Here is a 13,517-nt window from a genome sequence, read left to right as displayed (position 1 = left end):
AAAGGTCTAGGAACGAAAAGAGATGAGCTGGGTTGAAAATTATCAAACAAGGATTTATTCCAAACAAAAGTTAAAGCACAGGAAGCCAGTAGCTTCAGGATGGCCAAAAGCCCAACAAATTTACATGGCACATAAAGCAAACTACACTGAAACAAAAACACAATTCTACCCTCCCTAGCCTACAAAAAAACAGAAGAATAGGGGGGATGAAAATAAAGGGCAGCACACCCCTACAGGGCTTCCTGAGTTAGTAGTTAACAGAACAAAAAGAAAACAAAACGGGAATCGAACCCAGGGTCAAGAAATACAGCAAACAGTAGCTAGTGGGAATAGGCCAGAAAACCAGCTACAGGGTCAATACCAGGTCCATTAACAGGCCTCTAAGAACACAGGCATTAACCAGAAAAGGCCAATCAAGATTAGGATCAACATTAAGTTGAGAGCAAGAAGAAGAGACAGCAGACGAGCTAACAACAAAGAGCTGCAGTCTCAAGTGTGCACACAGTGCTGGCTGTCGAAGTGGCAGAAGGCACAGCACTGGAGTCTCCCTGGCTTCTTATGCTGGCTTGATTGGAACCAGCTCCAGGTGAGGGCTCCTCAAAGTAATCAGTCAATCAGAGGGGGGGGGGGGGGGGGCGTGTCTGGAATAGAGACAGAGGTGAGAGAATGCAACACACAGACCAAACCCAAGGCCAGGCTCTGACCAAGGCCGTAACAGGTGCAGTTATGGAAATCACCTGGCGTCGCCTGCGCAGCGGCCGAGCTCCGTAAGCGAGCCCGCTGCGGGGCCTCACCTGCTCAACTGGCATGCGTGGCACACAATTGCCCAACTTAACATTAAGTTGCTCAAGTGACATCACTGATGCCGGTCCTACTTATAACCTCAGCTTGGAAGGATTTATTAGATCACTAATGACATCACAACTGCTCGAGTGACATCACTTATGACATCACAGTTGCTGCGATCACAACTGCTCAAGTGACATGACTTATGACATCACAGATGCTTGAGTGACATCACTGATGGCATCGCAACTGAACAATTGTGCGCTGCCATGGCTCTTGAATTATAGTAAGGAGAGAATAAGTAATTATGTTGTTATGTCTGACTTTGCCCCACAGTATGGACCAACATGCAGTGCAGTGGTTGAAACCAGGTCCGAGGAAGTGTAAGTGTGTATTTAGTTTGATTCATGAAAACAAATCGATAAATTCAGTTTCTAATTAAATAGAAAGGTCATATATGTGACATCTATGCTTTCAAATCCTAAATGTGTCATCATGAAATTGAACTTAACTCATTGAGTGCCAATGACGTCTAAAGATGTCAATTCAAATAGTAACGTAGAGTGCCAATGACGTCTAAAGACGTCAATTGCATTTTTTGACCGTGGGACGTGGATCAAAGCCTGATGCATCTCCTGTGAAAGTATGGCGGATTTTGAAGGTGTATAAGCTATTTTACGGACCCATTAGGTGGCGACAGTGCTCTCCAGATTTGAGAAAGGTGAGGAAAAACAGCAGAAAAAGCCGTGATGAAACGGAAACCGATGCATGCTGGAGCCAGAGCGGCACAGATTGCTCTGGCTGGAGCTAACGTTAGCTGTGAACAGCAGCCAATCCGCTCCCACAACTGAGCCCCTCTGTCTCTGCTGCGATAGTTTCTCCACACGATTAGCCGCCAGAAAAGAAAACCAAAGCCAAACCATGGTTTTCATACTTTTTTTCATACTTTTTCATACTTTTTTTCATACTTTTTTTTCATACTTTCATACTTCTCATGAGAATGGTCATGAGAAGAAAGCCCAGAATCGGACGCAGCTTCATCCCAGCTCACAACCGAAACCCCAGAAACATCAGACGAACTCAGCGAGCCCGATCCAGACTCCCCGACGAGCGGCCGCCATCCGAACGTGGATCCGCAGGCAGCAGAGACTCGCCTGACACACGCAGCAGAGCGAGCAGAGCCACCAGAGACACTCCCACGGAGGAGGAGTTTGCAGTTGAGGGGGGTGGGGGTGCTGTTTTATTGAAGGAAATTACTGTTCAGATGTTTCAGGTCAGAAAATATTAGCTTCAGAGTCAGTGATTTGCTTGAAATGCTTAATTTTACAAGAGGCTCATTATCTCAGCTTCTAGTTTGAAACGTCTGTTTTTGGTGAAATCAACCTATCTTCTCCGGCTGATAACTAAAGAACGGAAAATGATATCAATAAACTTTTTTTTGCTGATGATACAAGAGAGTCTCATCGTTCTTTGGGCGTGTTCGGTGTTTACATAGTAATATCACACAATATTCTGTGGGTCTTGAGTTATCACTGAAAACGCTCTGAAAGGGCTGGCACTGGGAGCATCCGTTTTCCAGAAGTGGCTGGCACTCAATGAGTTAACAGTCAATCTGTTAATAAATCAACCAATAATAAACAACAGATTATTAGATGAGAAGCTGTTGCTGTATTGAGTCTTGTTCTCTCCATCAGATGCCTGTGAAGTCACGCTGGACCCAAACACAGCAAGCAGAGAGCTCATCCTGTCTGAAGACCTCAGAAAGGTGAAAAGGGTGAGAGAGAAGCTGCCATATCCTGATCACCCAGGGAGATTTGACCGCAACGCTCAGCTGCTGTGTAGAAATGGTCTGACCCGTCGCTGTTACTGGGAGGTCAAGAGGAAAGGAGAGGTTTATATAGGAGTGACAATCATCATGGGAGGAAAGGGTGAAGACTGCAGGATTGGAACAAATGAAAAGTCTTGGAGTCTGTTCTGCTCTGATGGTGATTACGCAGCCTGGCACAATAACAGATGCACACCCATACCTCCCCCCTCCTCCTCTGGCTCTAACAGAGTAGCAGTGTATCTGGACTGGCCTGCTGGCACTCTGTCCTTCTACACAGTTGTCTCTGACACACTGATCCACCTCCACACCTTCCACTCAACATTCACTGAACCACTCTGCCCTGGGGTCTACATTAACCCTGGTTCCTCAGTGTCTCTTGTCAGTTAGAGGGAGAGAGAAACACTTTTCGTACAAGTACACACACCACACCTACCTGGGTGACAGGTACAAGCGAGATGGCCTCAGCTCTCCTACTCTCGGCTGCTAGTTGTCTCAACTTGTTGCCGCTTTTGTTTGTCCCATCTCTGTTCGTGTCGTCGTGTCAGTCAACTATTATTTACGACTGCCTAACGTTACTGGACATCAGTGCCTCTGTGGTGTGCACACCTAACCCCAATGCAAGGATTTTTCACTGTACCCTTAATGTTCATAATTATGAGTCCTAGAGGAAGCATGTACAAAGCGAACAGAAACGGACCCATAAGACCCAATTATACTTCATTTTCATACAAAAATAAATGTGTCCGTTTCAAACGGTGTAATCGTCACTGCCCACATACGGTACTTCCATGCGTCTTTCACGTTTGTATCATGTTAAGCAATACATCCCCCAGTGGGCAGTAGAGAGTCAAATGTGTGAGTGTGTGTGGTTCTGCTCCGTTTCATGCGTATCCGTAAGCTTTCAGAGGAGGGACAAAAATACGCACAAAATGAACGCAGAGTACGGACAGACGGCTCTGTCCGTGACCAACAGCCACAGAGAAACTCATATCTGAGAGATACGAGGAAAAGCAGTCTAGGGCACTCCCTGAGACACCGACCCACTCTCTGTGCCGGTCGATCAAGCAGCACCAGGCTCAGAAGTCATCTTAGAAGAGCTGTCTCTGTAGAATGTTTCTGACGGCTGGAATTGATCTGATTGAAATTGATTGAAATCTTGTGGTTATTTAAGGCAACAGTGAGCTGCTTAGCAACAAGTTTTTCTAACATTTTCAAAATAAAAGGCAGCTTTTAAATAGCCCGATAGTTGCTAGGTAGAGACGGGTCCATGTTAGGTTTTTTAGAGGCTGAACACCAGCCTGTTTAAAATAAAACGGGGACACAGCCAGATTCCAGTGAGTAATTAATGATGGAGAGCAGACAGGAGCTGATCCATTCAGCAAAGATATTGGTAAAATGTCTGTGATTTTATAAATTTTATCTTTTCCTATGTTTTATACTCATTTTATGTATTTGTACATACCTTTATACTTATATTGATTGATTGATTGATTGATTGATTTACGTGTCATGCACTCTAGCTGCCCAACTCCCATGGGTTTACAAGACACAACAATAAAACAGAACAATAAACAACACAACAATGATACATTTAGAATACAAGTCGTAAGACCGCAATGGATCGGACAGCAATATAAAAACCAATATATCAATTTCTAAATAGAAGGTTCTGTCTTTGCTCCCATGCTTGACAGATACAATTTGCGATGAGGAAGATTCCCTTGCTGAAACATAGCTCAAGTTTCTCATAGTCATCCAGCTCCAAAAAATCTATGTAAATAGACAACATTTTGCTAAAGAGTACATCCCTTGCGTCGTCATACGCAGAGCAGTAAAACAAGAAATGAACCTCATTTTCAATTTCGTGCATTTCAATTGTATTACTTATCATCGTTAACACATTGTCTTTTATAATACATTTTATACTTATTCTACATTTTATACTTACTAATTTCTAACATATTAATACATTTTCATACTTATTCGCATATTCAGTGTGTTGTGTGCATGATTTCTTATCATAAACTCAATAATGTACCCAGTGGTGTAGTGGTCCCTGGAGAAGTGGGTAGACTAATTTAGCCAATTTCCCCAGCCACTTGTGTATTGCAAAGATCATGTAGGACCCCATTGTCAGGGGAAGACATATCATTTTATATCATTTTCATGAACCCCTGACCCGAAGGTCTTTCTCCACACTCTGTATCTGATATTGTCTGATTCATTGCTTATTAGAATCATGTGCTCAGCTACTGTAGATCCGATGTCATGTTGTATAGGCCTGTGTCCCCATTGACTCATTGTGTAAGCCACTGTATTGTAATGATCAAACCAGACTTAATTGTCAAAGAAGACATGTATATTCGGTGAACCCTTGACCGGGTGAACTTCCCCTGGTTCTGTATTGGATGTATGTTATATGTATGCCCATATTTGGTCATTGTATGCTCCTTATTGAAATCATGCGCTCTGCCCTGGCGACTGCTGATTCTTGAATATTGCTGTGCTGTTGATTAATTGCATTATCCCATGTGCATTGGTGTATTGTAATATTTACCATAAAGAGCTGGCCTTTTGTACTCTGAAAATAAAAACTAGCAAAGACACTTTTGCATTTCTGACTTTTTATTCAGTTTAGTGAAGACATCCATATTTTTTCAGTGAGGATTTCATACTGTTCACTAGTTCTGTTAAATCTTGCAGGGAGATAGGAGAAAAGCAACACAAAATTGGCTGCCGGGTAGGACAGACAGGTAGGGGGCAGGAGGAAGGGATGATGCTCGACCTAACACCAGCAACTTCATCCACAAAAACACAATAGAGCATTTTTGCTTAACTTATTCATTAGTCAACCAGAGTTTACTATGAAGTGAATAGGGGCAACATCATGCATCTAATGTATTGGGTACCTGTGATCATCATTGTGGGGCTACTGAGCTGAGGTGTAAACTAGGCTACTAGTGCTAAGCTGTTTGTTAATGTCTGTTGATATGCAAATGCATACTAGCATAATGCTAAGTGGCCAGCCATTTTGGTAATGTGTTAAATCGTAGCCTATGTTTAGAATAGCCACTGATATGTCTGTTGCAGTGTTGCTTGCTATGTGTGAAGGTTAGCTTTATTCATGGTTGTCATACAGTTTATAAAGTTAATTCCTTTAACTTCTTTGGTACCTCATTAACCTCAAGTTACTCTTAGATTATTGTTTTATTGATTTTGTGTGGAGGTGGAGAACAGAGGAACTGTGAGAAGAAGCTGTATCTGCTAAGAAGTACACACACACAGAAGAAGAAGAAGAAGAAGAAGAGTGAATCTGATAAATTGATTAAGCTTTCTTCATAGATCTAGTCTCTTCATTTTGAGCTCAAAGTGCACCAGATTGATCAATTTTTACTTTAAAATGTACAACATTTTCTCAAGATTGACACTGAGAAGGACTGGAGAGGGACTTCGGTCATACAGGCTACCAGTTCCACACCACGGTCATTTGAATGTGAAGACGCCACAAGGAGACATCACCAGACGAAACCGCAGACATCTGCAGATCGTCAACCAGGAACAAAAATGACACTCAAACAGAGACAATCTACAAACAGCCAGACAGCGGCGTCATCGCTCAGTGGTCCACTAGTCCTGCACGAGCTGAAAGAGGGACTGCTGCTGTGACACCGCCACCCGGAGTTGTAATGACACGCTCAGGGCGTGTTGTGAAACCCGCCGTCAAGTTGACCTAGTTATGGAGCAACAAGGGGCAGAATAATCCCCATCCCATTGCATCAGGGCGTGGTAGTCCACCCACTACCCTGTTAGCTTAGAAAGAAAAAGAAAAGAAGAAAAAAAAAAGTTGTGAACTGGGGATGTTTTTTTTGTTGTTTAGAGGGATTGCTGTTAGAAAGTAAGGCTAGGGGGAAAAAAAGGCGGAAATGAATGATGAATAAGTGAATGATGAATAAGTGAATGTTGAAACTGAAAAACATTAAGTCATAATGTTGTTCTGATGGTTCATGAAGAAATGTGTTTAACCACTGTAATGTTCAGAAATAATAATAATATACAGTAAGTAAAACCCCGAACATAAAGGGGGAGATGTGGCGTAAGCCAGTTCAAGGTTTTACGACAGTGACGCAAAGGCGGCACGTCGCACTTTACGTGGAACATGTGCAGAGTAAAACAGACCTGTCATGCTCAAAATAAACAAGCGCAATGCTAAGTGGAACAGTCGCCTCTCGCCTCTAATTATAAGTGTTTAGACAAAGAACAACACTTCACAGAGTCTACTTCTGCAATAACTGCACTGTGGCAGTTTGAACTCGATGAACGTTAACGTTAACATTACTCCTCGAGGCGGACAGGCAAGGAGGCAGCCATTATTGTTTTGCTAGCGGGGTTCCTGATTGGCTGGTTACGATGTCACTACAAGGGGGGTCGCTGATTGGCTGGAACGCTTTGCAATTTCTGCAAATACCCTCCCAGGGCTTGAGGCCAGACAGTCTGGTCGAACGAAATGAAATGTGAGTTCACGTGACCGGCTGGTTTACCAGGCTAATTCTCAAGATGGTTGAATAGTAATTCGTGCAACTGTGCGCCATAGGCTCATACCAGGAAGGATTTATTACATCACTGATGGCATCACAATTGCTCGAGTGATATCACTGACATCACAATTGCTCAGGTGACATCACTGATGACACTAACATCACAATTGCTCAAGTGGCATCACTGATGACATCACAATTGTTCAAGTGACATCACTGATCACATCACAATCGTGACTGACGCCGCCACAGACACGGCCACACACACTTACACCCAATTTTAACTAAGAAGATGTTGTTTAACATGCCCAATACCGCTTTTTCTGTGATTTATAACATCATTAATGATGTTACAATGTCTATGATATCAGCATTGATCTATGACATCTGCCATAAACACCACAGATCTATGACATCATCCGTGATGTCATAGTCATAGACATTGTGACATCACTGATGATGTCACATCATCAGTGATAAATCACAAAAAAAAGCAGGGACCTAGTTACATTTTCTTCCTGGAGGCCTTTGTGTTAACCACTGACAATACAGCTGTGCTCGCTATTCTCCGTCGCTCAGGAAAACCACCTGTGACTTATTTGACCAACTCATTTTTTCATCTTTGAACTAATTCACAAACATGTCGTGGCAAAGCTACGTGGAAACCCTGATGGCTGATGGCAGCTGCCAGGACTCGGCCATTGTTGGGTACACGGACGCCAAATGTGTTTGGGCATCATTTCCAGGCGGCACCTTTGTCAACATAACGAGTGAAGAAATCGACACCTTAGTAGGAAAGGAGCGAAAGGTCTTCTTCACCAGCGGGATGACCTTAGGCAATAAGAAGTGCTCCGTCATCAGAGATGGCCTCCAAATCGACGGCGACTGGACAATGGACATCCGGACGAAGAGTGAGAGGGTCGAAGAGGGCGAGCCAAAAGGGTCAACATACAATGTTTCCATAGGCAGAGCCGGTAAAGCGTTGGTTTTAGTCATGGGGAAGGAAGGTGTCCATGGAGGGCAGCTCAACAAGAAAGCGTATCACATGGCTGAACACCTGAGGAGGTCTGGATACTAACGCAGACTGAGCCCAGCCTGAGGTCGTCTGGATACTAACGCAGACTGAGCCCAGCCTGAGGTCGTCTGGATACTAACGCAGACTGAGCCCAGCCTGAGGTCATCTGGATACTAACGCAGACTGAGCCCAGCCTGAGGTCGTCTGGATACTAACGCAGACTGAGCCCAGCCTGAGGTCATCTGGATACTAACGCAGACTGAGCCCAGCCTGAGGTCATCTGGATACTAACGCAGACTGAGCCCAGCCTGAGGTCATCTGGATACTAACGCAGACTGAGCCCAGCCTGAGGTCGTCTGGATACTAACGCAGACTGAGCCCAGCCTGAGGTCATCTGGATACTAGCGCAGACTGAGCCCAGCCTGAGGTCGTCCAGATACTAACGCAGACTGAGCCCAGCCACCTGTTGCGTTTCACACTACTTCCTACTCTAGTTGGTAGTTGCTTTTGTTTTGTTTCTCCCAACCTTTTTATTTTGTCATTTCCCTTTTGTGTCATCCACTTCTCTCCTCTCGAAGTAATTTTGACGCATTCACATCATGTACTACGGATGCATATCGGTATCGGGTCCAATACTGGCCTAATGTAGGGTATCAAATGGTATCTGTATCGGGTCCGATACTGACCATGACCACACCCGATACCACTTGACGTGACACCAGGGTGGGAGTTAACACGGAGGCCTCTGGCCGTGATGCCCTGAGATCCCTAAGGCCACCTTGGCAGTGGCCTGCTACCAGCCTGCTACTGTCAGTTGCTTTAAAAGTGTCAGTGGTCTCACTTCAATGTAGCCTCCCCTATGCAAAGGATGTGTAATCGGCTCATTTTAACACACGCCTTGCCCCTAAAATGATGAAATTCCCACCCTGCACGTTAACCTGAAAGCACCTCCTAAAAATAGATTTCCCCACTACACCGGCCATCAGGTTGTGTTTTGATGGTGCATTCATGGTCCAGACTCCATTCAGTAAAAATGATGTGTTCAAATGTAATCTTGAGAAATGTAAAAAAAATAAAGAAAATTACTAAAACCCATAATGTTGATACATTCTCTTTTAATTAAACATAAGCTTAAGGCACACACAAACCCCTAATTAAGTATTCATATCAGTACTCGGTATCGGCATATACCTAAATGTAAGTACTCTTATCCCATGACATGACAAATCTGTACTTCCTATGACCAGCAACATTTCTGGCCAAACACTCAGTGAATATACATTTTTGTGTGATTGGGTTGACAGTTTTTCTATATGGTAGCTTTATCTTCAACTTGATGTGATCGCCATCCTGCATACTTGCACTAAGACAAATTCCTCGTTTGTAATCTGATTACTTACTGTGGCTATTAAAGTGAATCGTGAATCTTTATTAAAAGAGAAGTTCTTGAGCAATTTGAAGTAGAGATTTTTTTGTTCTTTGCATGATGGTGGTTTTGTGGACTTGGAGAAGGCTTATGACCGGGTCCCCCGTGAGATACTGTGGGAGGTTCTACGGGAGTATGAGGTATTGGTAAGGGGGTCACTACTCAGGGACATCCAATCTCTGTACGCCCAAAGCGAGAGCTGTGTCCAGGTTCTCGGCAGTAAGTCGGACTCGTTCCCAGTGGGAGTTGGCCTCCGCCAGGGCTGTGCCTTGTCATCGATCCTGTTTGTGAAACTCATGGACAGGATTTCGAGACGTAGTCGTGGGAGGAAGGGGTTGCAGTTCGGTGGGCTGAGGATTGCATTGCTGCTTTTCGCGGACGATGTGTTCCTGATGGCATCATCGTCTGGAACCTTCAGCACTCACTGGATCGGTTCGCAGCAGAGTGTGAAGCGGCTGGCGATGAGGATCAGCACCTGTAAATCTGAATTCTGAAATCTAAATCTCCTCGTTTCACCAAACCCATGGACATTCCATCGTAAACAACGGCTGTGCCAGCTCCTGTATTAATACATTTATTTTTGTTTTGTTATTTTTTGTTTTGGAAGGCTGCTATTTTCGGACACTAGATATCCCAGCAAGTAAAATTAAAAAACACTAATGATGTCACATTGTATATGACATCATCAGTGATGTCATAAATCACAATGATATTGCTTATCGATGTCGGGGCAAAAACTCAGATTTCTAAAACAGCAATTTTTCAGGAAGTTAAAACCATTTGCTCTTAAAATACTGAACACCACGTCGTCAAAGTTGGCACATCTTCATTATAATCAGTTTCACGCTGGATGTAATTACATTATTATTAATGAATACCTTCCGTTGATGTATGATGTAATCAGTGGGATTTATGACATCACTGATGATGTCATCAGTGGATTTATGACATCACTGATACATCATCAGTGATGTCATCAGTGACATCATCACACTATAGCCATGTGTTTGTGAGTGAATTTATGACATCACTGATGATGTCACAATGCCTATGTATAACATCACTGATGACATCAGTCACTGATGATGTCATTAATGACATCATCACTGAACTATAGCCTTTTGTCTGTAATTCACTGATGTCTGATGAGTGGGACAGACAGAGAAACAGACAGAAAGAGCCTCAGCTCCCATTTATATACTGATGATTCATTTGGATCTAGCGTTTTTGGCCGAGTGGCCAAGGGCGCCTCTCGATAGTCCGCCATGATTGTTTGAAGATGACAGACCAGAGTTTTGAGAAGCGTCTCGGGCGGTCTTCTGGGTTAGCGTTTAGTGGAGTGTGCGTTTACTGACTGTGCAGTTACACAAACTCTTCCAGTCCTACTTATAGCCTCTGCAGGGAAGGATGTATGACATCATTGATGATGTCACAATGTATGTCATACATCACTGACGTTCTGAGGAGTACCTGAATGCTTGGGTGTCAGTAGAACATTTCAATATATTTGTGTATCGTCAGTTATCCCATGCAAAGTAAGAAAACAAAAATGCCGTCCAAACAGAAAGTTGGGAAAGTCTGCTCAAAGAATAAAGAGGATACTCCGTATGAGTTGGAGAGTCAGTTTGTCCTGAGGTTGCCCATAGAATATGCTTCAACAGTAAGAAGCATTGCCCAGTCCAGCAGCATGAACCTGAAAGACAGACTCACCATCGAGTTGCACCCGGATGGTCGTCATGGCATAGTCAGAGTAGACCGTGTCCCCCTGGCCTGCAAGCTGGTGGATCTACCCTGTATCCTGGAGTCTCTGAAAACGGTGGACAAGAAGACTTTTTACAAGACTGCTGATATCTGTCAGATGCTGGTGTGTACACTAGATGGAGACCTTTACCCTCCTTTAGAGGAGCCCATTGGAAGTACCGACCCCAAGAGCACAAATAAGGACAAGGACAAGGACAAGAAATTCATCTGGAACCATGGCATCACCTGCCCTCTGAAGAACACGCGCAAGAGGAGATTTCGGAAGACTGCTAAAAAGAAGTGCATTGAGTCTCCTGATGTGGAAAAGGAGGTGAAGAGATTGATCAGCACAGATGCCGAGGCTGTCAGTGTCCGGTGGGAAATAATAGTGGAGGATGAGACCAAAGAGGCAGACCAACATGGTTCTCTGGCCAACCTGGACTCCTCGCCTGGCACCTCAGGACACAAGATGGGCCATGGATCCTCAGCGCCGCATGACGAGCTGAGGGAGATCTTCAACAACATCAGCAGCAGCAGCGAGGGCGAAGGGGACGGCCACGAAGACGAGGATCTGAATATCATGGACACAGAGGATGATCTGGACTAGCCTCAACTGGTTAACTAAGGTCGCTTTCACATATAAGCTGGTGGACTCGGTGCGATTCAGGAAGGGGGGGGGGGGGGGGGGTGAAGTTGCAACATTGTTTCATTTTTCATTTGGTCCGGTTTGCTTTCACACATGCAATTTCCAAGCGCACCACACTTTCTGAACAATGTCACATGGTCAAAACGGTCACTCGTCAGAATATAGAGGAGAAATCTCTCCTCCTTCTGCCGCAAATCTAAATAAGACAATATTTTGATTAAATGAGTTGCTTAGAATATTCCATTCATAGTTTATTCCCATTTACATGCTACAGAGCATGAGTCCCATTAATGACTGAAGAGCAGAGTCTTGCACCGGGTTGTGTAACGGGTAAAAAATATACTTTTATAAATCCACGGGTACGGGCACGGGTACAACTTAACTAAACGTGGGCGGGCAGTGCTTGCACAACGTAGAGCCGTGTATGTTTTTGTGTTGTGCTCAGACTGAATTCAGTCACTTACGGTGCATACGGTGACGCAGGCAGTGTGTTTATTGTTGTGGGAAGTCAGTCTGGTAACTAGGCAGAGGCAAGAGGAGATTTGCAGTAGGCTACTTTCCCCCTGTCAAACAGTCCAGTGGTTCTCAAACTGTCAAGGACCCCTAAACTGACAAAAATTAGACCACAGACCCCCATTTGATAAGACTTTGTCCCCATCTGATACAGTTTTTGCTTTTAGATGTTTTATTACAGAAAGTGTATGAAACCCATGACCAAAATAGCCATACATTCTGTCATTGTGTTACTGTGGATGGAAATATAGTGAACATAAACGATCCCCCTTTTGCTGGGGACCCCTGCAAATATGAGAGAGCTCTGCAGCATGCAGTAACGTAGTGTATCAGCGTAAGAACTCTCATGGGTCTGGCGTCGAGACTAGGATGCCACCGACCAAACTAGAGTCAGTGGAAGGACAGCTACAGCCAGACTGGAGGGGCTGGTCGTCCCCACAGGACAGACATCTTTCTACTGCAGGTTATTACTGAAATAAACCTTTTCATGGGATCGATCATGAACACTGCAGAGCTGAATGGTTTTTCTTTTAATTATCTTAACTATTGTCCTATATGTGTTATTGTAGGACACACGCAACCTGCTTCTTTGCCCAAGAGTGAGGCAGCCAGGGGCACAATGTCCCAATTAAAGAATGATTTCAGTCATAAAGGGTTGAACAAAGAAGCAAAGGACAATGTCCAACATGCTTGGGACATGATTGAGGTATTAAGATGTGGCTCTCTGAGCTGGCAGTCCAGGTTGTGGACTTCTGTTGGATGCCACCTGACACTGAGGACATTGAACATGCTGCTGCAGGAGCAACAGCAGGAATTGAGATGTCGTCGTTCCCGTATTGCAGCTGTTTGGAAGGTATTTTAAATTGTCAGTTAGGTTGGAGAGCAATTAGTCTGTCTGCCACGAAAGGCTTGGAGGTGAAATGATACTGTACAGTGCCACAAAGGTGAAAACTGCCTTTGCTCCGAATGGTACCATGTTGAGTGCCTGCCCCCTCCACAGCGCCAACCCAGTGAAGGTAAACCTGGTC

At 44.2% G+C, this 13,517-nt stretch overlaps 1 protein-coding gene and 2 pseudogenes across 6 annotated transcripts in view; all 3 read left to right on the top strand.

Moving 5' to 3' along the window:
- LOC310786712 (NACHT, LRR and PYD domains-containing protein 3-like) overlaps positions 1–5,206 on the top strand; it is a 43,649-nt gene extending 38,443 nt beyond the window's left edge. For all 4 annotated transcript variants that reach the window (XM_083647989.1, XM_083647991.1, XM_083647990.1 and 1 more), the window contains 2 exons: positions 1,123–1,169; positions 2,481–5,206. In XM_083647989.1, the coding sequence (XP_083504115.1) occupies positions 1,123–1,169; positions 2,481–3,001 (568 nt within the window). In that variant the 3' untranslated portion in view covers positions 3,002–5,206. The remainder of the gene's footprint in view (positions 1–1,122; positions 1,170–2,480) is intronic.
- A 2,583-nt stretch (positions 5,207–7,789) lies between these two features.
- LOC310785835 (profilin-2 pseudogene) lies at positions 7,790–8,227 on the top strand (annotated as a pseudogene). Its single transcript has one exon. The product of its transcript is annotated as a profilin-2 pseudogene (transcript).
- A 2,891-nt stretch (positions 8,228–11,118) lies between these two features.
- On the top strand, positions 11,119–11,937 carry LOC310786210 (transcription initiation factor TFIID subunit 7 pseudogene; annotated as a pseudogene). The gene has a single exon. The product of its transcript is annotated as a transcription initiation factor TFIID subunit 7 pseudogene (transcript).
- The last annotated feature ends 1,580 nt before the right edge of the window (positions 11,938–13,517 follow it).

Source organism: Poromitra crassiceps (assembly GCF_964638095.1).
Source record: "Poromitra crassiceps genome assembly, chromosome: 12".
NCBI classification, from domain to species: Eukaryota; Metazoa; Chordata; class Actinopteri; order Beryciformes; family Melamphaidae; genus Poromitra; species Poromitra crassiceps.
This window is presented reverse-complemented; position numbering and strand designations above follow the sequence as displayed.